Source organism: Drosophila albomicans, chromosome 3, assembly GCF_009650485.2.
Source record: "Drosophila albomicans strain 15112-1751.03 chromosome 3, ASM965048v2, whole genome shotgun sequence".
Taxonomy (NCBI): Eukaryota; Metazoa; Arthropoda; class Insecta; order Diptera; family Drosophilidae; genus Drosophila; species Drosophila albomicans.
The window spans coordinates 38,491,010-38,514,891 of NC_047629.2; the positions used below are offsets into that span (position 1 = coordinate 38,491,010).

The window sequence follows — 23,882 nt, forward strand, 5'->3', positions numbered from 1 at the left end:
GATTGAAAATTTGATCGAAAACTTATTCGTCTTAATCTGTCCCAGTTTGATTCTATTGAAAATAACTTTGAAAAATAATAAACTTCAGACAAATACTTAATCATAACGTCAACTAAATAATTTCAAACAAATGCAGTTAAGCATGATATGAATTCACAAAATAATCTTAAAACTAACCACAAGTCGTATACTTAATATATATATATACATATATATATGCTGGTGATTGCCAAAAGAATTTAAAACATTAGTCAACCAATCAACTTTGAATGAATACAGTTCAAGATACTATAAATATAATATCAACAACAAGTCGTATACTTAATACGTGACAGCGAATCAGTGAGTAATTATGGATTAATGCGAATTTTAAATAGTCAACCAATCAATTTTAAGTAAATACACTTCAACATAATGTGAATTCTCAAAAATCTTCACTTTAAAGAAGACTATAATATAAGACGTATACTTAATGTGGTCCTACTCTCATAATGAGCTCGAAAAGGTTCTTTCTATTATGGTCAATTATTTTTTAAGTCTCTCATCTCATTTTAACTAAAATAATACCGCCTTTAAATCCTTAATTTGAAAATACAGCCTTTGGCTTTGGGTCATTCAATAACTCTACAGTTATCAGCAGACAAAATTGTAGCCGAAAAAAGTTCGCAATAACTTTCGGGGAACTGCAATTGTAGTTCAAATGATGCGACAAGTGAAATAAAAAATTAATTTTCCTCTTTTGGCCATAAGTTCATAAAAGTCTTGATAACGGACATCCCGCTGTGAAAGAGTCGAAAAGTTTATTATTAATTAAGCAAATTGCGTCAAGAAGATATGAGAAAATAGTCGTACTCGTATATTTTGTATATGTGACACTAAACTGAAGCCAATTGAGCGGCGCTCCTCTGCAAAAAGGGAACTGAACTTTAACGAGTAGGGCCAGGAAAAGAGAAGGAGCTGGTGGTTAGGGCATCAAGGACTGATGTCGGCTATGTGCGCCTAAGAGGAAAGAGAGAGTGAGAGACTGGGACTACAAAACTGTGAAAAAGTTTGTGTGTTGTGTGCGCTGTGTTTTGTTGTGCCATGTTTATGTCCATTTATTATGCAAAAAGCCAAAATAGAGAGCGAGAGAGAGCAGCAACGAGGCGCATAGTTATGGCGGCTCATAAAGTAAAGCACACAACTTTATTTTTGCCCGCTTTCGCCACTATTTTCGCCGCTCTCTCTCTCTCTTCCGACACTTGAATATTTTTCGTGCTTCTTTTGGGTGCAATACTTAAGAGTTCCAGTTTCAGGTCCAAGGGGCCTGTGGCTGCTTCATTACCCTAATGAACTTGAAAAAGTATCGGGTGCACACAAACGACACACACAAAGTGAGTCCAAACAGAGCGCAGAGCGCGCACAACTTGAAGACAATCACCAGGTGCCAGTTAACGGCTTCCTTCTCCCCCTTTCTTCTGCCTTTATGGGTAACTTAGCCTCAGCGGCAGCAGATTTGCGTGTAATGAGGTCATAGTAACAAGTGTTGACTTTAATTAGTGCAACGGTCTCGCTCTCCCTCTCTCTGCTGGCACACTTCATTCAGCTCTTTTGAATATGAACCAAATGAGGCTGTCGAGCCATGTGCTCACGATGTTGATGAAGTCTTGGCAACAAATTATCTGTTAATTGCGGCTGCCAAATTTATGTGAAATCAACTCCCAAATAAACTACATTTTAATAATAAAAAAAAAAAACTCACTGCAGATCAATTTTAATTTAATTTCGCGCATGGCGATTCAAATCGGATTACGTTTCATTAGCAGCAAATTTGATGAAATTCGCAACGAAAACAAATGTCCAAAAAGAATTATGAAAAAATGATAAAGACTTGAAGTACAACTAAACCACGTTGCCAGGTGATTAATCGCATTTCTAATATTTTTTTTTTGTGTGCTAACCTGGCGTATGATTAATAAATGAGCTCTCTGCAGTTGCCCAGGCATCACAATTTGTCTGTGTACTTTCTAGAGCAAACAAATAATATAAAAATGAAAAAATAAGTCTAGAAAAAATAAAGGGAAAGAGAAGAAAAATGTGGGTTACATAAGGAGCCGCAACTACTGCAGCACGCACAGGGCAATAACAATGAATCGACATTGAAGTCAGCGGCAAATGCTTATTTACATGCGTGCAAAAAATAAAAGGGCAGAGGGTAGAGGTAAATGCCATTGAAAGTAGAAAGTGGAAAGTGGAAATAGAAAGTAGAGGACAGAGACAGTAAGTACGATGGAGCAGCGAGTACCAACGGCATTTGTTGATTTTATTGACATGTTTCAGTGCTCAGTTTTAGTCCTCTTCCTTCTCCCTTCTAGCTCTTGCTCCTACTATATGTGGACGTGCGCTTGGCAGTCAAATTTCCTTTGCATGTCCTTTTTGTGTGTGTGTGTGTGTGTAGCTGGAACCCTCGAGGCAGACTTCTATGTAAGGGAAGAGTATGAATGTGTGTGTGCGCGGTCTTAAAATGCGCCATAAAATTGATAAAATCAGTTGATTGTAAAAATTGATAAATTGAAATTGATTGAGGCAGCGACACACACAAACACATACAACTAAGGACGACGACTTGTAAGGCAAACGAAACGGAATGGCTTTGATGCCCACACTTGGCACTTTGCATAGGAAACGTTTGAGGAGACACCGCCGCGTTTGTGTTGTTGAAAGTGAGTTTCGGTGGCAGCCACAAATGGCATTAGAGTCGAAGGCAAAGAGGCAAAACGCAAAGCACCGAACACAACCCAACAAAATGAAGTTTTCTCAGTGTTTGCTTGATAGCTTAAGGGCACGGAATCGCGCCAGGCAGCCATTTAATTGACAATCTGTGAATGCTTCGATAAACGATTCCAACCTTCCCTTCCCCTTCCCCCATTTTAATATGCTCTTAGAAAAGTTTACTCTTTTCGCACAAGTTCTAAAATATATTTGCGTGTTCTACTTTACTACATTTATTTTTGCAAAGGAAAATTGAACCACCATATGTGGAAAATAGATTAGAAATTGAATGGGCAAAGCGATTAAATACATTTACATTTAAAATGCAAGAGTTCTTTGTGGTTTTTGTGTGGTAATAATAAATAAATCATAAATAATCAATTCATTAGATTGACCGCAATTTAGTTTAGTCATAAATTGATTTATTCATTATTATAGTTTGAGTAGCTTGAAACCTAAACTAAATTATTAATAACGCTACGACTTCATGTTAAATGCATTTTATCAAGTTTTCAATTTTCACTTTGAAACTTCACTTTTTTAAAGTCTTTTAGCTTAACGAGAAATACTGCAATACGTTTTTATACACGCAGTTATAATATTGCTTAATATATATATAATAGGTTTTCATAAAAATTGATTTAGAAAATTCCGTAAAATAAATAGATCATTCATTTAAATGCTTATTGTTATTATTACCATCTACATATACACAGATAGAAAATATCTACATTGAAAAGTAGATTGCAAATCTTGGATTAAAATTTTCTCCATATTGATTTTACAACGTTTTTCTTCTTGAGAGAAAAATGTCTGGATTATTAAAATCTTGATTTAAGATTTTTTCGATCTTAAAAATACCAATCATGAAATAAGAATTTGTAGGTTGAAACAATCTTAAATAAGATATTTATGCTAAATTTGCATTTTTTGAATTAAAATCATAAATCAATAATGGTTTATTCTAAATTGAAAATCTTGATTTAAGATTTTTTCAATATTAAAAAAACAATCTTGATTACAGATTTTATTCTAGAATTTAGCATACTCTTTCTTTCTGTGTACACAGACGTATAAAAAAGCAATGCCACTTGAATTCAAACCTCTCAAGAATTTCAATTACAGTGTATAATCTGCTTTCCCTTATCGCCTCAAAAGAACAGTTGACTTTGTTGTACCGCACAGGATGTGTCCTCGGGAATTTCCGGCGCACGCAAATGCGAATACCTCGCTGCTTCCCACTCGCTGTTGACCAATTGTGCGGCATATTTGATTAGCATTCGTCAATCGGCGACATTTGCCATCGCAATGTTGACAATTTGCAGCAATCATTGCGACAATTGGCAGTCGACAGAAATATGCATGCATTTAACTAATTCAAATTGCACTGCAACTGCAACAGAGCTGTTAAAATTGAAATTGCTGCAACGAAATTGTTAAACACATTGCACATTTTTGCCCATCTCACACTCTGCGATTGAAATAAACATCGATTGTTGCACATTGTGCACTTTTGTATCGTCGATTTTTGGTTTTTAATGAAATTGCATTTCATTGGCGATGTGAAAACATGATTGACATGGCACTTACATGGCCATTTAAGCCGCCACTCTGCCACTCTTTTACACTTTCCCACACATATTTACCAATATATGCGCACATATTTGCGGAAAATGATATGCATATAAATGGAAGATGAGAGAATCGCTTTCCATTGTGTTCCATAAATGATTTTAGCTTTATTTTAGTAGCTAATACTTGAGAATGGAATATAGTAACAAAATTAAGACTTTATTTTGAAGTATAAGTTTATATGACAGTTCTAAGAATGAGATGCTTAATGTACCATAACAATTATATCATACGAGTATGTATATAATTTGCAAAGTAAAAAGAGGAACCTTTACCAGCAATAAGTTCTGCCAAGAATTACAAGAATTCTTGAAATTTATACGAAAGCTGCAAGACTAGTTTGTTTAATAATACTATTTAAAGTATCAATTTTAATCTTCAAGGAGTTGCAGCTAAATGACTTAAAAAGTAAAGAAATAGTTTACCTCAATACATTATTGCATTCTGTAAAAAATAATAATATATTTGGAAGTAATATTTTTTTAAAATATGTTAAAATTTCCAATATCGCTGGTTTTAACCTTTCGCTTTCAACTAAAAGTTTCTTAGGCAACTATAAGAATGAATTTTTTAATTAAGTAATTCTGTATTATATTCTATATTCAATAAAAAGAAGAAACTTTATCAACAATTAGTTTCCCTTATTTCAATACAAAATAAGTCAAATTTGTTTAATAATACTCTATGAACAACAACAGAGATCTCCATCAATCTGCAGGAAAAATAATTATTGAGATAGTTTAACTCAATGCATTACTGTATTCCGCAATAATAATATATTCTAAGACTCCAACAGTTTGAGAGTACTGGCTTTTAATATAACAAATAAGCAAATAATATAATATATTTTCCACAAATAATACTTATAAAACTTTCTAGAATTACTTTTATTAAAACTCAATTTTCAACTCAATGTTCTTTATGGCAGCTCTAAGAATGTGATGTTTAATTTGTTAAAGAGAAATCATTATCAAGTTGCATCAAGCATAATTAAGAAACTAAATAAATAGTTTACTTTAATACATTTCTGTGCATTTTTCATTTTACGAAAATTCCCAGAATTGTTGTAATTTATAGTATTTCTCTCTTTTGCTTTTTTTGGAACACTCTTTTATATTGAATTTTAAACGACATCAAAGAGTTGGCCAACGATTATCGTTGGCAGTTAACAAGTTAAGCGTGTTTTCAACCGAATACCGAAAGTACATACGTATATATATATGGTATATTCTTTGGTAATCAGTATGCAGTATATATGTATATTTACGGGAAGCCAGACAAACACAGATTCTTATTTTTAATGCTCATTAAAGCGCTTTCCCATTAAAATGGTCACTTAATTGCAGCAATCGAGACTTCAGTCGTGGCCATCGCAGTTGCCGTTGCCATTGCCAGACTAGAGCTCTGATCTGGTGGCGTGGCAAAGTTTTTTAATTACCAAAGTTTTCAGTCTGTTGCAGCTGCAAATTAAATATTTACTTAATATTACTCTTCGTCGTCGTCGTTTGTAGTTTCTGCTTGCAATTTGTTGTTCAATTGCAAGCAACTTAAACATGCCCTGCACATCTAATACTTTGTCCCTTCCCCTTATCGCGCAGCTTTAGAAAAGCGGCAAAACGAGACGCTTTTACCCGGCACTTGTCAAGTTGACTTATGGCCGTGTTGAAGCTTCGCTTGCACCTGTATTGCCAACCTACACTCCGCTCTCTCTTTTCTCTATCTTTATAGCAGCATTTTGGGGCGCATTGCACAAATGAGCAAAAGTTAACAAGCAGCAAAAGACAGGCTGGCAAACGAGCTGTCTTATTACAGCTGCTGCTGCTGTTGCTCTTCTCCTTCGCTTTCCTTTCCCTTTTGGCGGTTTCTAGCGTTACGCCTTCGGCCTTAAGCATGCTGCAGCTGCTACTTGCCACTTGCTACTTGCTGGTGATCATGATGCGCGCTCTTAAGTGCCTCCTCAGACCGCACATTCCACATAAGCTCAAGTGTGTGTGTGTCTCTTTTGCCTCGATGTGAGTGTGTGCGTGTATGCGAAACCGCAAGCGTAATAATTACTTAAAACAAATGAGTTAACAACTTTTTGTCCAACAAAAGTTTGGCGAAAAACTTAATAACATTAGGCAAAATGCATACGCTATACGCGCAGTTAACAAAATTACTATAACGATTAGCAACATTTTGCCTATTAAAAACTTCGAGTGCGGCTTTCTTAAATTTAAGCAAAAACTTAAAATAGTCAAAATTTCATTGGTGAAGATCTTAATAACATTAGCCCAAAAGCATATGCTACAAGTCTAGTTACCAAAATCGTTAGAAATTAAATTAATTAAACCTATTATGTCCATTAAAAACTTCCTATGCAATTTCTTTAATTTGAGCTCAAACTAAAAATCGTCTAAAATTTCATTATAGAAAAACGTAATAACATTTGCTTTAATACAGTTAAAAAAGTCAATATAGTACCTCTTATAAAAATGTTGCCGTTTTGAAACTTCTTAGTACATTTTTTAATTTAATTTAATTTAATTTGAGCAAAAGCTTTGAATAGTGTATTATTTCATTATTTTGTAAAAATCATATGCTATTGGCACATAGCGTTATAGACAAAATCACAGACACATTATAGACAAATTCACTTTAGAATCGGCAATTAGCGATATTATGTCCATTAGAAATTTTGAATGCCAAGAGGGTATTAAATTACGTTTATTCTATTTTTATAAAGTTGAGAAGTTTTCATTTATAGTACTGCTATAAAGTAGAGGGAAACTGCAACTCACAACAAGATCGACAGACGCTTCTGTTTGCTGAGGATAAAGCTTATATATTGCTGTTGTCTTTACATATGCCTCTAAAGAACGAGATTGGTAGTTAAGTATGCTAAATACATTTCAGCAAAACTGTGAGAACTCAAATTTCTAAAGAGAGAGTACAAAAAACTCCTAGCATCGAAGTGCAAATAGAAGAAGCTGTCAGCAAACTTAAGCTCAAAAATAACTTGACCGACATAACAATAAACTTGTCAGACTTTAGTAATAGTATAACATCCACTGCATACAAATTTGGCCAGTAATTTATTAAAATTTGTGTCTGGCAGTAAAAACAATGTGCCAAAACAAACAAAAAGAGCAAAAGCTCCCCACATGTCAAAGTAGTATGAATGTGTAACGCAATGGAATAAAAAAGCAAAGTTTATTGCGTTTGGCGCTTGAGTTTAAGCTGTCAAATGCATTTGGCTGTTAGTTTTTTGCTGTGAAAGAAACACGCATATAATTTGCGCATAACTTTTGGTTTCAGTTTGACATTTTGTGGCTAGGATTTTAATATGTGAGCAAAGTGGTTAAAAGTTACGACAACGCAAACAAAGAAGGACAAAGTGATGGGAAATGCATTTGGCAAGCAAAGAAGAGTTTTCGCTCAGTGGCTGGCTGCTGCTGCTGTTGTTACGATAGTTCTTCTGTTTGTTGTTGCTATTGTTGTGGGATGCGCTGCAAACTTTTCGACCAGCTTTCGAGTTATTCCTTTCGATAATCAAAAGCAACTGCTGCTGCTTCTGTTTGTTGTTGTTGCCTCAGCTACTCGCTGGTGTCTGCCTTGCAAATTAGCATTTCTGTCAGTGGAATGCTGCAAGCAGTGGGATGCAATCACTGCGGAGCTGCTTGCTATTGTTTGCTCTTTGCTGTTTTGGCTTTGTTGTTGTCGAGCTTAGACCGTCAGCGAGCGTGCTTTAAGCCTTAAATGCAGCGCGCGCAACGTGTCGTGTATGTGACACTTACAATGTCCCAGCATGTGAGTGTGTATGTGAGTGTGTTTGCGTGAGTGTGTAACGCTTAAATTACAAGCAACGCTAACTTGAGCAACCTTCACTCACTTCCGACCTCCCCCACGTTGCAGTGCCAACCTCAGGCTGCCTTGGGGGGGCTTTCGAAACTTTGTCTTGAGTTCAAAACGCTGCACTGCCGATGCTGCAACCGAGAACGCCATCAGCAACAAGCAAATGCATTGCAACTTTATTAAAAAGTCGTAAAAGTTATAAAAACTACTAAAAGCAATGGTAATAAGTTGTTGTTTTTTATTGTGCTGTTGACGCTGCCAAAGGTAAAAACTTTGCCACTCGCTCTTGACAAATGCCAAAAGAAATGGGGCGGTTGCAATTGCAACAAAAAAAAACCCAAACGACAACCAACTCGGCAACTGCCAACAACAATAAATGCAAAAGCAAAAAAAAAAACCGTAGCGATGTAATTTGATAAGTGTGAGACGCAGCTTGCGAAAGCAAAAAACCAAATCAAATAAGTATCTGCTGCTCTAACTTTGCAATTGTCATTTGCCGGCTGCGCTCAAAAGTATGCAATGCATTTTTGACAACATTGTTGAAAGTCAAAAGAGAGAAGGAGACAGAGAGAGAGAGAGAGAGAGCAAAAAGCAACATGGCGGCTGTGCTGGGATCACTCCCATCGTCATCGTTATCGTTATCGTTTTTGTGGCCAGGGGGTCATGGGTGGTCGTGGCATGTCGATAGCAAAACAGCGTAACTATAGATCGTTTGAAATGTGAATTACATTGTTGCCATTGTTATTTTTGGGTTGCTGGGAAACAGTTGTGATTGCAGTTTGCATTGTTTGCAGCATGGCGGAAACGGATGTTGCCCGTTCTTTTGTGATTTACTCGCTTGTGTGCCGTCTTTTGTCGTCGTCGTAGTCGTCGTCGTAGTAGGAGGTCAGCTTAATGTTTTGTTGCTGTTGTTAAGCTTGTTATTTGCAGGACCAAGTTGTTGTGGTGTTGTGCATGTTTTCGGTTCGGGTCACATTGTGTGTATAATGCGCTTTAGTTCGAAATAGTTGAGCTGCTGCTGCTGCTGTTGCTGCCAAATCATCATTGTTTGCTTAAGCAGCTTATTATACAGCACTGTTGTTGTTGAACTTACTCGATTTCATATTTATGGCAAGCGAAGTCATCAGAAGTGTTGTGATTGCATTATTACAAATTTTCAACACTTAATTTGTGCAACAATTCACAATACAAACAAGTTAATCATGGCAGGAGGCTCTTCAAAATCGAAAACTAATTAGTATACAATGTTAAATTTGCTAGAAATTAACCATTTGCTGTGCACTCAATTAACAATAATCTCCTGGCATCAGCATCGGCATCGACTTCGGTTTCGGTTGCAGAATTGCCTCTTGCATAATTTCATTATGCAAAATTTAATAGAATTTAGTTTGCATAACTAAACACAGCTACCGTTGTTGTTGTTTGTGTTGTTTGTGTTGCTGGGGGCCCATCAACAATTTTCGCCCGCCCTCGCTCCAAAATCAATGGTCCAATTTAAATTGGACTACATGCCATTTTAATTGAGATTACAATTGCGAAAAAAATCGAAACTCAAATGCACATTATGCAAGTTTAATTGGCGTCTTTGTTGTTTTGAATTAGAATTGTTGTTGCCGCCACCGCTGCTGCGTAATTATAATTGCGTTTATTGTGTGTGCATGTTAGCCAATAATTAGCATTGAATTAATTTTCAAAGAGCAAGCCAATTAGTCGCACACCTCACCGACACCTCTCTCTCTCTGTCGACCTCGACAACCTTGATAAATACAAACACAACAACATCGTCATCGTCATCATCATCTCATCATCTTCAGTGGACAGCGGCAACATAATTCAATTAGCATTGGGATGCGATCAATTCCCTCAATCAAACACTTGGCATGCCAGCCATAATTATGCTATTTAAGCCCACAACGGGGGCTCACCATCAAATTGGCCAGCTTAGCTTTTTGGGCCCCCAGACCAAAGGCGAGAACTTCCCGTCGGAGCTTTCGTCTCGTTGCATTTGGCGAAATTGAGACAAGCGGGCAGCAAATAATGGGAACACACACGAGACTTGCATAATTTTCGTGTAATGTTTGTAATGTGGGAACTTGAAATGTGTGAGTGTGTGTGTTGGGAAGTGTAATGCATGTGTTGCCGATAAGCAGTTGAGATTTACGAGCCAAAATGGCTGCCTCACTGCCTGGGCTGGGGTTGGAGCTCGGTCAATGTCCTCAGAGCTGAATTGCATTTGAAAGGCATTTAAAAATTGCTGCAAAGTGCAAACGCAGCGCCCCAGGCGAAGCATTTTTCATGCCACACGCGCCACACACTCGCATTTTGGCCACAAAACAACAGACTGGACATAAACCAACACACACTCACACACACACACATAGTGTGACGCACTAGGAACACAATGCTTGCTTGCATTCGTAATACATGAAAGCAGACGATGTGCTCAGATAAATTTCAGTGGCAAGACAACGACGACGACACTGCAAAAGTTGCAAGACAACGACGACGACGACGGCGTCGAGCTCTGGCTTTGGCCCTGGCTGACTTTGAAACTTATGCCCCACGAGTTAAGCTCAACTCTCTGTACTCCATATGTGAGTGTGTGTCTCCCTCTCTTTCACTAGACTCTAGCTCTCCGTCTCTTTCTAGTTGCGTGTGCAGCAAAAGCAGCTTAAGCTGCTTCGTAGCATAAGGAAGCGGATGAAGAAGTTGTAAAATAAGTTGCTCCAGCTCATGTGAATTTCGTAAATTATACAAAATAAAACACATAAATATTTTGCAAGCAGTGCAACAAATAAGATTGCAATAAAGCAACAACAGCAAATCGAAAAATCGTAATGTCAGAGCATTATTTAAATGTGCCAATTGTTGCTTTATCTCAACATGCTGCTCTGCAAAAAAAAATAAACTACAAAATAAAGCACAGCATCTGAGAGAGAATAAGCAAATGCATGAAGTACTCATACTCCTGAGGATAGTTTTAAAACTATTTTATAGCTAAACCAAAGCTGGCTATATAAATCTTTAATGCCCCAAATACACTTAACGTATAAAGTATCAACAAATATGTTGTAGGATTTTTTATTTCAAATTGAATTGCAGCTCCAAAAGCATAAAAATTTAATAGTTAAGCTTTAAGCCTCGATTTTGCATGACGATAAAAACAAAATTATATTTAAAGCCAATAAAGAATATTAACCGAGTTTTAACATATTTAATAAAAAAGAAAAGCCACATATATTAAGAAAAACTTACTTTCAATATGTAATCCGCTCTTAATAGGTTTGGTTTTATAATGAAAAATCATTTATAATCGAATTTACGCCAAACTATGCAGCATTATTCATTAAATGTACAAAATTAATATAAAAAAGAAACTAAAATATACCGAAGGCTATATTTGGTATATAAACCACAGAAGAACATATGGTAGTTTACAAAATCTAAAGCAAACTTTTTTATATTAATATACTGCATTATTCAAAAGAAACCACATTATACAAAAATACTATATAGTGGTTAAAAATCTGAAACAATCTTGACAAAATAGATAAACGAGGTAAATTAATTTAAGCTGTGTTTTATTTTGAAGAAAATAATCGAAATGTTATATAGAAAGTTCTTAACTACTTGGTTATTATACTTTTGCTTTAGCCAATATTAAGACAAAAACAATGGAACAACTTTGGCGACTTTAAAAGCGTAAACAATGAGAAAAGTTGCAGTTGCGACTGGACTTAGCAAATAATCACTGTTTATTGAGGAGAAGGAATAGTTGGAAACTCGAAAGTCATGCCACTCCATTATTAAAGATTACGTTCTTAGAGGAGATACGATGATGTAAGCCGTGTTTAATACCCGCTTATTAGCAATTATAAGCCGCAAATAAAAGCAATTAAAATATACTTAGTAGCTATTTTTGTGTGCACATTGAGGTCAGACAGAGAGCAGAGAAGACTAAGAAGACTTGTTGTGTGTTGGTTGGCAGCGGCAAATGAGGCAAACATTTTTATAACTTAATTAAACACTGATTTTCCTTTCACATTTTTACGAACATTTTTATGAGGAGGGGAAACACAACAACGTCGCCGAGAAAATGAACTGAACTGAGCTGAAGTGAAGTGAAGTTCTATGCGATTTGTTTTATTGTCCAATGGTCCATTTGTGCCATTGGTTTGGCTCTTTGGTTTTGTGGTTTGCTGATGGTCAGCTGCCAACTGGGCATTGGGTATTACTTATATATACTATATATACGTATACTTGATATGCCTGTGTATGTGCTGTGTCGGCTCTTTTGGCCACCGGCAACGTTCAACTTATTTTTGTGAAACTGCCAATTGTTCGGTTTACTTTCATTTTTTTTCTTTTTATGCCATCAAACCGAAAGCGACTCACAACTGCCAATGTGCCAGTTTTTCCAATTCACATTGCAATACAGGACTTTAGAGACAGCATGTAAGGATGAAGGACAGAAAGAGAGAGATAAAGACGAAAGGAAGGGAGCAATTGAGGGTGAGGCACTTGGAATTTATCCCCCAGCAAGTTGTGCTACTTGCCCCGAGCCCCGAGGTGTCAATGGCTGTGTAACAACTAATCAGTTTAATGGCTTTGTATAGCAATATTCAACAACATAAAGTCATTAAAATGCAATTAATATTTGTGCCACAACATTTGTTGATGTAGTTAAGGCTTTACCTTAATTGAATTCATTACACACATTTTAGTCAGAAGCAAGGCAACAAATTGATGTAGGTAACAAACAAAGTGAAGCAATGTTTTGGCTAGCTGATGACTAAATACCCTTGACGATTGTACACAAATTGATACTTGTAAATTTGTTGCGATGAACATTAACATTAATTAAAAAGTTTATTGAAAAAATATTTAATTTAGTTAGAAAGTAGAATATACGAAATGGCAACTATTCAATGTACAAAGTTAAAAAATGTACAAAGTAATGAAAAACGAACAACTTTGGATAATGATAGAAACAACTAATCAACTAAACAACAAATAATATATATTTGTTCCAAGCGTCAGCAAGTATTTGCTATAGCAATTGTTTAATGTTCTTAAAAATAGATGATAATTTACATTTTGATAAAGCTAAATATATCTAATCCTTTTAATTTTACAGTACTTTGCGAGTACTAATTATTTGGTTAATGCTTTAACAAGTATTTCCCAAAGCAAATATTCGATGCTTAAAAATACTAAATTGCTTTTAAAAATACTCAAATTCTGGAATGATATAAAAAATGATAATGAAATACTAAAATGATATACTATAATTAACGTGTTGCTTTCATATTTTTTGCAAACTTTAAATAAAGTTTCTTAGTTGATCCCAACTTCAACAAGTATTTGCAACATGTGTATATAGAAATATTCAATATTAAAATGACTAATTAGATTTTGGATAATAATAGAACTTACATCGTTTATTTCAATGTATTTACGAACTACACAAATAATTTAAACTTTCTCTAAGTTTAATCAAGTTACTCTCAAAACTTAGGAAGTAATTCGCATTAAAACAGACGGACAGACAGACAGACAGCAGGCAATGGCAAGTAAAACATTGCTACATAAATCTATAAGACCCTCCGGCAAGACAAGGATGTAAAACTCTAACCTGAACGAGGAGAGATGCGACTCTGACAAATCTCCAATTGTTTCGAGTAATAGTTTGCAGTTTGGTGAATGGCAAATGGCGTTAAACAATCAAAGTCAAAGTCAAAGGCAAATAAATTAAGCCATATTGCTCAATATTTCCAAACGCGAATGCATTAAAATTGCAAGACAAAGCTCAAGTTGAAATGGCGTTCATTTATTCTCCTCCGTTGGCGGAAATAAGCAACGCCATGAAATCGACTCGAGAGTAGAGTGAGCAATAAAAACCAAAAACAAAAAAAAAAAGAAGAAACGTAATAAAGTTGTTGCACCTGCAACTGCTGTTGATTTCAGTTGTGTAGCAGGTCGCATCCACAAGCTAACCGAACCGTAGCCGAAGCCAAGACAAATGTGTTGTAAATAACGCGTATCAAAGTGTTGTGACAACGCCAATGGCGAAAAAAAGACAAAAAAAAAGAGGAGCCAGTGCATCGTCCTCGACAGCAAGAGGAATGAACTAACATTGCAAAGAGACAACTCAACAAACGGAAACACAAATAAAATATGTTGCACACTTTGCCACGCACAGTTGCATCCCGAAGTGGAGGATGCAACACGACACAACAGAACAGAGAGAAAAATATATAGAAAAATAGTAGAGATGACTCCAATAAGTAGATTGGACCAGCAACCGCAAACATTGTGCTCATGTTATGCAATTTATGTGAACTTCGAGCTAGCAATAGTTATAATAAATCCTTTTGAGACACTATTCAGCAGGACATGGCTTCCTTAATACAGCCACACAACAACAACAACACACACAACACAGTTTGTCACATTTCCATTGAGCTTGATCTCTGGCAACAAGCAGGACATGAGCAGGAAATGCAGGAAACTTAACCAAAGAGTGCTCTCTGGTCGAACTGAATGACCATCGACCTGCCACTGTATCCGCTTTCAATGCACAACATAGAGAGAGAGCCATTAAAGGCAGCAGCATGGGCAGAATAATGAACAGCACAATCATGTTCAAGACTGAGTGACTGATTGACTGACCAAGTGACTGACTAACTGTCTGCTGCTGCTTGCTTTATGATATGAGCACTGACAGCTATTGCTGACATCGAAATTGATATGCCACGTAATGAGAGTGCAGTTATGTTAAATTAAATTGAAAACCCGAAACTAACAGGCTTTTTTATAAGTTTAATGAAAAGGCTCACAAGTTATGTGTTGCACATAAACTGACTGCAATTGGGGGTTTTTGTAAATACCTTTTCCAAAATATCGTATATTACATTACTTTACTTTTCAGTTTTTGTACATAGAAAGAAAAAACTGGCTAAAATTAAAAATAAAATTGCTTGATGTCAAAATTTAACTATTTCTACCTATAATATCTTCCATAATATCTTGAAACTCAATAAATTCTTAAATTTAGATTATTTAAAATTAAAGTCAAAAAATAGATAGTGTATTTTTCTATAGAAGAAATTATACGAGAAGAGCCTTCTATTCTTTTTCTATGATTTATAACTCACTCACTTGTAAAATGAAATTTCTATTACTCTAATAAAGTATTTTCATTATTAATATTATAAGCTGACTTATATTTTTCGTATTTATATAAAGTTTTAAAAATTGCTACATTTTATGACCATCAGACATAAGCGTTATAAATTATTAGCAATTTTGTAGGGTTTATCTTTATTTACATTAACGTTGAATCTCCATCCGTCTGTCTGTCTGACTGTTATATTGAATACCCTTTTCTCAGACATTATTAGAGCTTAAGTCTTGAAATTTGCTATCAACAAATGTAAAATTCATTAAATTAATATAGTACTAATTTAAACTATTTCATTAGTTTATAAATAAATAAAAAAAATAGTATTTCTTTAGTTTCCTATAATAATAAATATTATATAATAAAAACTACTTAGAAATTTTAAGGAATAATATTAATTTATTATATAATATCTACGAAAAGCCAAATAAAGTCATAGAGTTTATTAAATGAACTTAGTATTTTTCTCTATCTGAAAAGTATTCTCAAACCTAAAAATCGCTAGGAAAAACAACACAATCAACTAATTGAAAACTCTGTTTTTAAACTTCAAAATATTGAGGACAATAAACGTTCCTAGTTTAATTCCACAATCATTTCCGTTGTCTATTATGTGAATGCCAAATGTTAATTATTTTATTTGCTGCAATTGTAAGTCTTGTTTTATACCCGGGTTTAAGCCATATATAACCCGGAAACACAATTTTTTTTAAACATTTGTTAATACCGGGTACTTCACAGTTGCACACACTCGCTAGTTGTTGGTTTCTTGTTTATTCGATTTTTTGGAAACTTCGCCAAATATGAGCTAGCGCCAATAGAGCATGACATGTGGTGAACTGTAGCTTATGTTGCTATTGCTATTGCAGTTGGTGTTGCTGTTGCAGTTGCAGCTGGAACTGGAGCTGAAGTTGTAGCTGAAGAGCCGAAACCGTGTGGCAAGAGGCGCGAGAGAGTTGACATAAACTGAAACTCAATTTCATGAATCGCTCATGCATGCTGTGGCTATGGCGAATATTGTTCGAATGTGAATGCCAGCGAGTGAGTGAGTAAGTGTGAGTGTGAGTGTATGAATCGAGTATGAGTCAACTACTGCTGGACATGTTCGGTGACACATTGTGCATATTGCAAAGGCCCCTGAACACAAAACTGTAATCTATTTAATAACTCACGTGGTGCACACGGGGCGACAATGTCAGCGCGATAAACTCAAACTGCAGACAGTGCAGCAATGTGGCCAGAACACACACACACACACACACACACACACACACCTTTCTCTCGTATCCCGCGGTCTGGCTGCAAAACCACAAAGGCAGAAGTAACGTAGCACAACGAGGTTTGCAACAAGGACACAGACACTTCCCTGCGCCTGCCACAATAAACATGAGCTACAGTTGTCCCCTGACATCATCGAGAACATTGTGCCAAATCTATCAACAAACGACGAACAAAAAATATAGAAAAATGTTGCCAATGCCGCAATAATTTATTCAAAATGACAACGTAACAACGTCGAACCTTGTCCAGCTGTCAGCATGTCCTTGAAAACAAAAGGATATATAGTAAAGCATAGAAAGTGTCCAGTTTTTGGGGGACAATCTAAATTTGAGTGTGCTGATTACAACAATCACACAAACTTAATTATACGCAGACGCTGGCACAAGTTGAGCGCCGCAGGATATGCAAGGCATATGTGGCACATCCTCTTCCTGGCGATAAGCAAAGCACAAGCGGTTAACCACAGACCAGTTGAGTGAATGCGAATGGGAATGGGTCATGGACGAGCCAAGGATTGCTGAAATGCCATTTTGAGGCAGACTGACAACTGTGACATTATTTTAATGAAAATTGACTCTTGCTTTCTGGGCACATTTCTCATTCGAGATAAAGACAAAGCCATTGCCATTGCCATTGCCGTTGCCGTTGCCGTAGCCGTAGCCAAGAGCTGCACTTGGAGTATCACACTTTAACCCTTCTGGACGCAGCTGGTAAAGTGTAGGGTACAAAGTGCTCGAGGTGCAGACACGTACGGCAATACAAATAAAGAAAACAATAATAGCAAATGGAAGCAAAAGTCGGAACACAAGAAGCAACAACAAAAACTGAGAGAGAGCACAACAGCTGGCATAGCATTAGGATTTTGGCAGTAGCTAGCAAGAGGCAAGATAGCAACGACTACTCAAGGCGCTACATATTTAATAATGCACCAATGTAATCCGTGTTTTCTCTTGAAATACGCATAGCTCGCTGAGTGTAGCGCATTTTCTTTTCTTTTTCTTTTTTTTGGCAATGCAATTGCCATTGTATGTCTTGGACAAATGTATATTTACCATTTGGATTTTAATTTTCCACTCACGTTTGGCTATTCCACGTTTTATTCAACTGCACTTTTCAATGTCAGCTGCCAGTTGCAAGCGCAAAATGAAAAGATTTTTACCCTCAAACTAATGACGTAATGATATAAGAAAGCTATAGTGGAGTGTGCTCGACTGAGAAATACTGAGAATGCATCTTGAGTTAATACAATCAAATGTTGCTTGTTAAAAGAATTTAACACTAAGGAGTATCAATGACTAATTTGGTGACATTAGCTTGTGGAGTTTCTGAGATAATAAGATTTATATGGAAAGACAGACAGACAGACGGATTGAGAATATTGGTACTTAGTGCAATCGAAGATGTCTACTTTGCTTAGGTTCCACAACTTTCTTCATTGATTAAATATTGTAAAGGTAAAAAATGCATCTAAAATTTACTTTCTTTTTTAAAATTGTTTTTATTTTACGATATTAAAATACAAAAACAAATCGTTCTAATATGAAAATAACTTGGATTCGCATTTAACTAGACATATTTATGCTTCCAGAGTCAAAAATTTTCTCACGAATTCTTCAAAACATTATTCTGAAATTGAATATTGAATATTCTATTTCATTTTGTAAGTTATAAATACAATTTTGATTCGCTTTTAACATACTTATTACCTATGACCTTTTATATTTAACCTAATAGATTCTTTTTTGATTTAATATTGATTATTATATCCAACTTTGTACAATAATAATCAATAAGGTTCACTTTAAGATCGAATAATCTTCTTTTAACTAAACTGTCTTATTATTATATACCTTTCAACACTTATGGTATCAGGCATAAGAATCTCAACCCCGTAGGCAATTCACAAACCTGAGCAGCATCAATATACAGGTAAATGCTTCTTTTTTGCAATTTGATTTAGCACAAGGACATTTCAATCAGCAGCCTCATTCCATCAACGGCATCATCAACACAATTTTGTAGCGACTTTCTTCTAGCAGCGATGGTGGCTGGCGACTTCTTCATGCTCCACTCGCTCTGGGGGTCAACCACGCTGCTGTGCAAGGTTGCAAGTTCGCAATTAACGATGGCACGCATCAATGGCCAGGTCAACGACATAACATGTGGCGTCGTATATAAAGCTGACTTGCGCTTTGCCCACCAGCTTAGTTAACAGCTAACAACGATGGCCAATGACAGCTTAAAGATTGGCTTGCTGCATCAATATCCCTTCGCCGAGCTGGCGGATGAACGCACACAATCCTGGCCTCTGGTCTCATCGCCATGGCAAGCCGCTGGCATACTCAGCATGTATCTGCTGCTCGTGCACTTGACACCCAAATGGATGGCCAGGTGAGTAGCGTCTATCCACAACCAGCAGATATCTCACTCAATTTTGTGTTGCAGTCAGAAACCGTTGCAGCTGCGTTTGCCATTGTTCGTCTACAATTTGCTGATGGCTCTGCTAAATGCCCACATCTGCCTGGAGCTCTTTACAGCATCTCGTGCCCTCAACTATAGCGCCAAGTGTCAGCCATGTCGAGTTAGCTATGATCCACATGAGCTGCGCGTAAGTTTCCAGTTTGTGTGTGTGTTTTCAGATGTGTTGCAGCTGCAGTTGCATTTGATGTTTTGTTTGAAATTTCACAGATTGCCTCGGCATTTTGGTGGTTCTACATTTCGAAAATTCTCGAATTTGCCGACACTGGATTTTTCATACTACGCAAGAAGTGGTCGCAATTGACGTTTCTCCATCTGTATCATCACAGCACAATGTTCCTCATCTGCTGGATTGTTGTTAAGTGGATTCCCACCGGGTCGAGTAAGTTGATCAATTTGCTAAACGATATACAGAAGAATATCTTAATCTAAGTATTTAAAATCCCATAAAGTTGAAATATTTATTTAATCTAACACTATCTCAGGGATTATAAGAGCTAGAGCCATTAGTTAGTCTAAATATGGTAAGGTTCATATAAAGATAGTAAGATCGATCTACAATAATATCTGAATAGAATGTAAAAAATATATATCCAAAAAAAAGTTATAGCGTTCAAACCAAAAATGATGATCACATCATTTATAGAGGAATCAAATTGAAAAAAAAAATTTCTTAAATTCCCAATTTTGTATAAAAAATCTATTTATTATGTATAGATCAAATACGTAGAATAATCAAAACGTTTATATTTCTTTAAATGTGTATAGGGTATTTTATAGTCAGGCACACTCAACTATAACTATGGTAAAAGCTTGAATACATACATACATACATATGTATAAATATGTGTATGTCTGTTGGTACATTATATGTTTTACACACATACCTTAATTTATCTACTTGCAGCCTTTGTGCCAGCTCTGATGAACTCGTTTGTGCACATCATAATGTACGGATATTACTCGCTGAGCGCGTTAGGGCCTCGTCTACACCCGTATCTATGGTGGAAGCGCTATTTGACCCGACTACAGTTGCTGCAGTTTACCTTGGGCCTGGCGTGGGGAGTGCAAGCGATTGCTAGTGGCTGCCAGTATCAGCCATGGCTTAGTTATACGGGAGTGGCATATATGCTATCGTTTCTCTTTCTCTTTGGTCGTTTTTATGCACAAAAATACACACAAAACAGCGATAAGTGCATTAAAAAATATGTTGCAAAGAACTTTTAATAAAAACCACGCGCCGATTTCGAAATAAATCGATAGGTGCTTGCTACGTCGATGCTTGCGTTATCGATAGCGCTGTGTGCTCTCTCGTGCTCAGTATTAGCAATCAGCTGTTTTGGATCTATTTCGATATTTGGGAAATAAAAAAAAGTTGTGTACACACTGCCCGCAGAACAGTTGACATAATAACAACACGTACGAAATTGGTATATAATGCAAATTATTAAAGTTGTTAACCGTCATTTAGTCAAGCAAAAGCATTTATGCCATCACAAATTGCGACAGTTCACAACCACGCTTTGCTACAGCACAAGTAGAGGTGAGTTCCAAGTGATTTTCATTGATAAATAAGCACAGCCGGCTAACAAAACAAAGTGGCTCCCAGATGCTTTGCCCATTGCAGCGGGCTATCAGCCTAAGCAAGTGGAAGCTGCCTATTGGGAGCGTCAGAAATTGCATAAGCAGGAAGAATCGATAAGAAGTTGCAAGCGTGGCACATATCGTATGTTGCTGCCACCTCCAAATGTAACAGGCAATTTGCACTTGGGTCACGCTTTAAATGCGACAGTTCAGGATGTGATTGCACGTCAGCATCGACAGCTGGGCTATGAGGTGGACTGGATACCGGGCACAGATCATGCAGGCATTGCCACCCAAGTGGTGGTGGAACGCACACTGGCTGCCACCAAAGGGCTAACGCGGCAAGAGATTGGAAGAGATGCCTTCCTAGAGGAAGTGTGGAAATGGAAGGCAGAGAAGGGTAGTGGCATTGTCAGGGACCTGGAGCAGTTGGGCTGCTCCCTGAACTGGCCACGCGAATACTTCACCATGGACACACAGCAGGCGCATGCGGTGAACGTTGCCTTCGAGCGACTCTTTGACGAAGGATTGATTCAACGAAGGAATTCACTTGTCAATTGGTCTTGTGCGCTGCGCTCGGCTATCTCCGACATTGAGGTGGAGACTGTGGACATCAAAGAGCCCACTGAGCTGGCTGTGCCAGGCTACGAGCACAATGTGCTCTTCGGACGCATTTATGACGTTGCCTATCGTGTGGTACCGGAGAATCCAGCTGACAACTCGCCAGTGGAGGAGATTGTGGTGTCCACCACCAGGCCAGAGACCATACTGGGCGATGTAGCCGTCGCAGTGCATCCGGCTGATCCACGTTACACCAAATATCGCAATCGCAATGAAGTCCTGTTGCAACATCCCTTTCGCCAGGACACAATTCCACTCGTCTTTGACATTTCCGTGGAGCAAGAATTTGGCTCGGGCGCTGTGAAGATTACACCTGCACATGATCGATTCGATTTTGAGTTGGCCACGCGACACAAACTCCAGTCGCGTCAAGTCTTCAACGAACATGGCAACATTGTGTCGGATTATCCCGAATTTCAAGGCAAGCAACGCTTTGAGGCGCGCGATTTAATCGTGGAGCGTCTGGAGGAACTAAAATTGCTGCGCGAAGTGCGTCCGCATCAAATGCAGCTGCCCATCTGCTCACGATCTAAGGACATCATCGAGTACATGGCGATGCCACAATGGTTTCTCAGTACCAAATCCATGGCAAAAGCAGCGCTCTCCGAGCTACACAGCGGACGTCTACAAATTCTGCCAGCGAATCATGAAGTAGAGTGGGAACGTTGGCTGTCCGATACACGTGACTGGTGCATTTCTCGACAGCTGTGGTGGGGCCACCAGGTGCCCGCCTATCAAGCTTACGATGCGAAAGGCAACAGCTGCTGGGTCGCTGCTCTAGATGAGCAAAGCGCACAGAAAAAGGCGGTCAGCATTTTGGGCACCACGGAGCTAAAGTTGACACGAGATCCTGATGTGCTGGACACGTGGTTCTCCTCGGCACTGTTGCCCTTTTCGGTGGCAGGCTGGCCCAAGGAGAGCTACAAGGAACAGTATCCACTGGACATTATGCAAACAGGTCACGATATACTCTTCTTTTGGGTGGCGCGCATGATGATGATGGGACTCAAGCTGACTGGTGAAGCACCTTTTCGACGTGTGTTGTTGAATGGCATTGTTTGCGATGCTCAGGGCCGCAAGATGTCGAAGAGTCTGGGCAACATTGTGGCGCCCCAGCAGGTGGTGCAGGGAGCGAGTTTAGACAGCCTAAAAGCAGAGCTACAAAAGTCCTGCGCAGCGGGCATCATCAAGGCTAACGAACTGAAAACCTCCACCGAAGGCATGACCAAAATGTTTCCCAAAGGCATTCAGGAATGCGGCACAGATGCGCTGCGTTTTACATTGATGAGCCACAACATTAAGAATCATTTCATCAACTTTGATGTCGATGCTTGCTATACAAACAAACTGTTTCTCAACAAGATTTGGCAGGCGATGCGTTTCACGCTGAGCTCGGCCAAGAGTTTGGGCATCTCGCTGCATGACTTTGAGACGATGGAGGGTGTGACGTTGAGCATGTGGGATCGCTGGATCATTGGAAGACTTGCAGAGACCTTGACCATTTGCTCGCAAAGCTACAGCAATTATAATTTCCACTTGGCGACGGCGGCGCTAAAGCAATTCTTCTATCAGAATCTATGCGACGTTTATTTGGTGAGTTTAGATAACTGTCTAAGTCTTAATCCCCCAATTATAATACCTTCTTGGCTTACAGGAAACTACCAAGGCTGCCATCAGCCGCAAGGAGAACAGCGCCTTTGTGAATGTGGCCACTTTGACTGCATGTCTTAGCTGGGGCTTGCAGGCCATGGCTCCCTTTACGCCCTTCGTTGCTTCTGAGCTGCTGCAGCATGTGCCGCTCAATCTGGAGCTGAAGCTGGCGCAATTCCAAGACGCTAAACTCGAAGCTGAAGTGGCGGACATTGTCAGCATTTGCACCACCGTGCGGCAGGTGAAGAGTCGCAATCAGATTAGCAAAAGACACGGTCCGAAGTTGTGTTTGTTCGCGCAAAACGCTAAAGCGGAGGAGACATTGCAACGTCATCTCAATCAGATTGTGGTGCTGACACGCTGCGAGGGCATCGAACTGGAGCTGCTCAATGAGGAATCGAAATTCCAAAAGAAATTGAATTTCTTCTCAACTGCCGGTGCATTGTGTTCCTTTGGCATTTCGCTGAATGATGAGTTTGCGTTGCCCGAAACAAAACGCGAGGAGATGGTGCAAGAGAACAAAAAGAAGCTGAAGAAGCTGCTCAACGAGTTGCAAAAGTATCGACTACGAATCGATAATGAAGCCTTCCAACTGATGGCAGATAACGCTGTGAAGGAACACTTTCAGAATCGAGTGAGTAGAATCTTAAATATTACATTAAGGTGTAACTTTAAATACGTATCAAATTTGTAGATCAAAGAACTGGAAGCGGAGATTGACAGTCTGATGACGTTGACAGCGTAATTGTAGCCAAGTGATGTAAATAATTAGTTGTATAGTATTTTAATTGCAGCACTCGATGTCTTGTTTGTTGACTATTGTAATAACGTCATAGCATAATGAATAGATACTAATGATTTCGATTAA

At 37.9% G+C, this 23,882-nt stretch overlaps 3 protein-coding genes across 3 annotated transcripts in view; 2 read left to right on the forward strand and 1 right to left on the reverse strand.

The window, feature by feature from the left end:
• LOC117572628 (adenosine deaminase 2) overlaps positions 1–20,175 on the reverse strand; it is a 49,350-nt gene extending 29,175 nt beyond the window's left edge. Inside the window, exon 1 of the mRNA XM_034255584.2 lies at positions 20,047–20,175. The gene's annotated coding sequence lies outside the window, so the exon portion shown is untranslated. The remainder of the gene's footprint in view (positions 1–20,046) is intronic.
• On the forward strand, positions 18,640–20,386 carry LOC117572630 (elongation of very long chain fatty acids protein 4-like). The gene is made up of 4 exons (XM_052005813.1): positions 18,640–19,072; positions 19,127–19,289; positions 19,370–19,541; positions 20,067–20,386. The coding sequence occupies exons 1-4, from the start codon at positions 18,906–18,908 to the stop codon at positions 20,384–20,386; spliced, it is 822 nt and encodes a 273-aa protein (XP_051861773.1). The 5' UTR covers positions 18,640–18,905.
• A 110-nt stretch (positions 20,387–20,496) lies between these two features.
• On the forward strand, positions 20,497–23,882 carry LOC117572625 (valine--tRNA ligase, mitochondrial). The gene is made up of 4 exons (XM_034255581.2): positions 20,497–20,702; positions 20,769–22,957; positions 23,019–23,648; positions 23,709–23,882. Exons 1-4 carry the CDS (start codon positions 20,597–20,599, stop codon positions 23,757–23,759), a joined length of 2,976 nt encoding a protein of 991 aa, XP_034111472.1. The 5' UTR covers positions 20,497–20,596; the 3' UTR covers positions 23,760–23,882.

Coding starts and splice junctions, on each gene's coding strand:
- LOC117572630 (XM_052005813.1), top strand. CDS start 18,906: ATGGCCAATGACAGCTTAAAGATTGGCTTGCTGCATCAATATCCCTTC. Junction 19,073..19,126: donor ACACCCAAATGGATGGCCAG/GTGAGTAGCGTC, acceptor TTTGTGTTGCAG/TCAGAAACCGTTGCAGCTGC. Junction 19,542..20,066: donor GTGGATTCCCACCGGGTCGA/GTAAGTTGATCA, acceptor ATCTACTTGCAG/CCTTTGTGCCAGCTCTGATG.
- LOC117572625 (XM_034255581.2), top strand. CDS start 20,597: ATGCAAATTATTAAAGTTGTTAACCGTCATTTAGTCAAGCAAAAGCAT. Junction 22,958..23,018: donor ATCTATGCGACGTTTATTTG/GTGAGTTTAGAT, acceptor CTTGGCTTACAG/GAAACTACCAAGGCTGCCAT. Junction 23,649..23,708: donor AGGAACACTTTCAGAATCGA/GTGAGTAGAATC, acceptor TCAAATTTGTAG/ATCAAAGAACTGGAAGCGGA.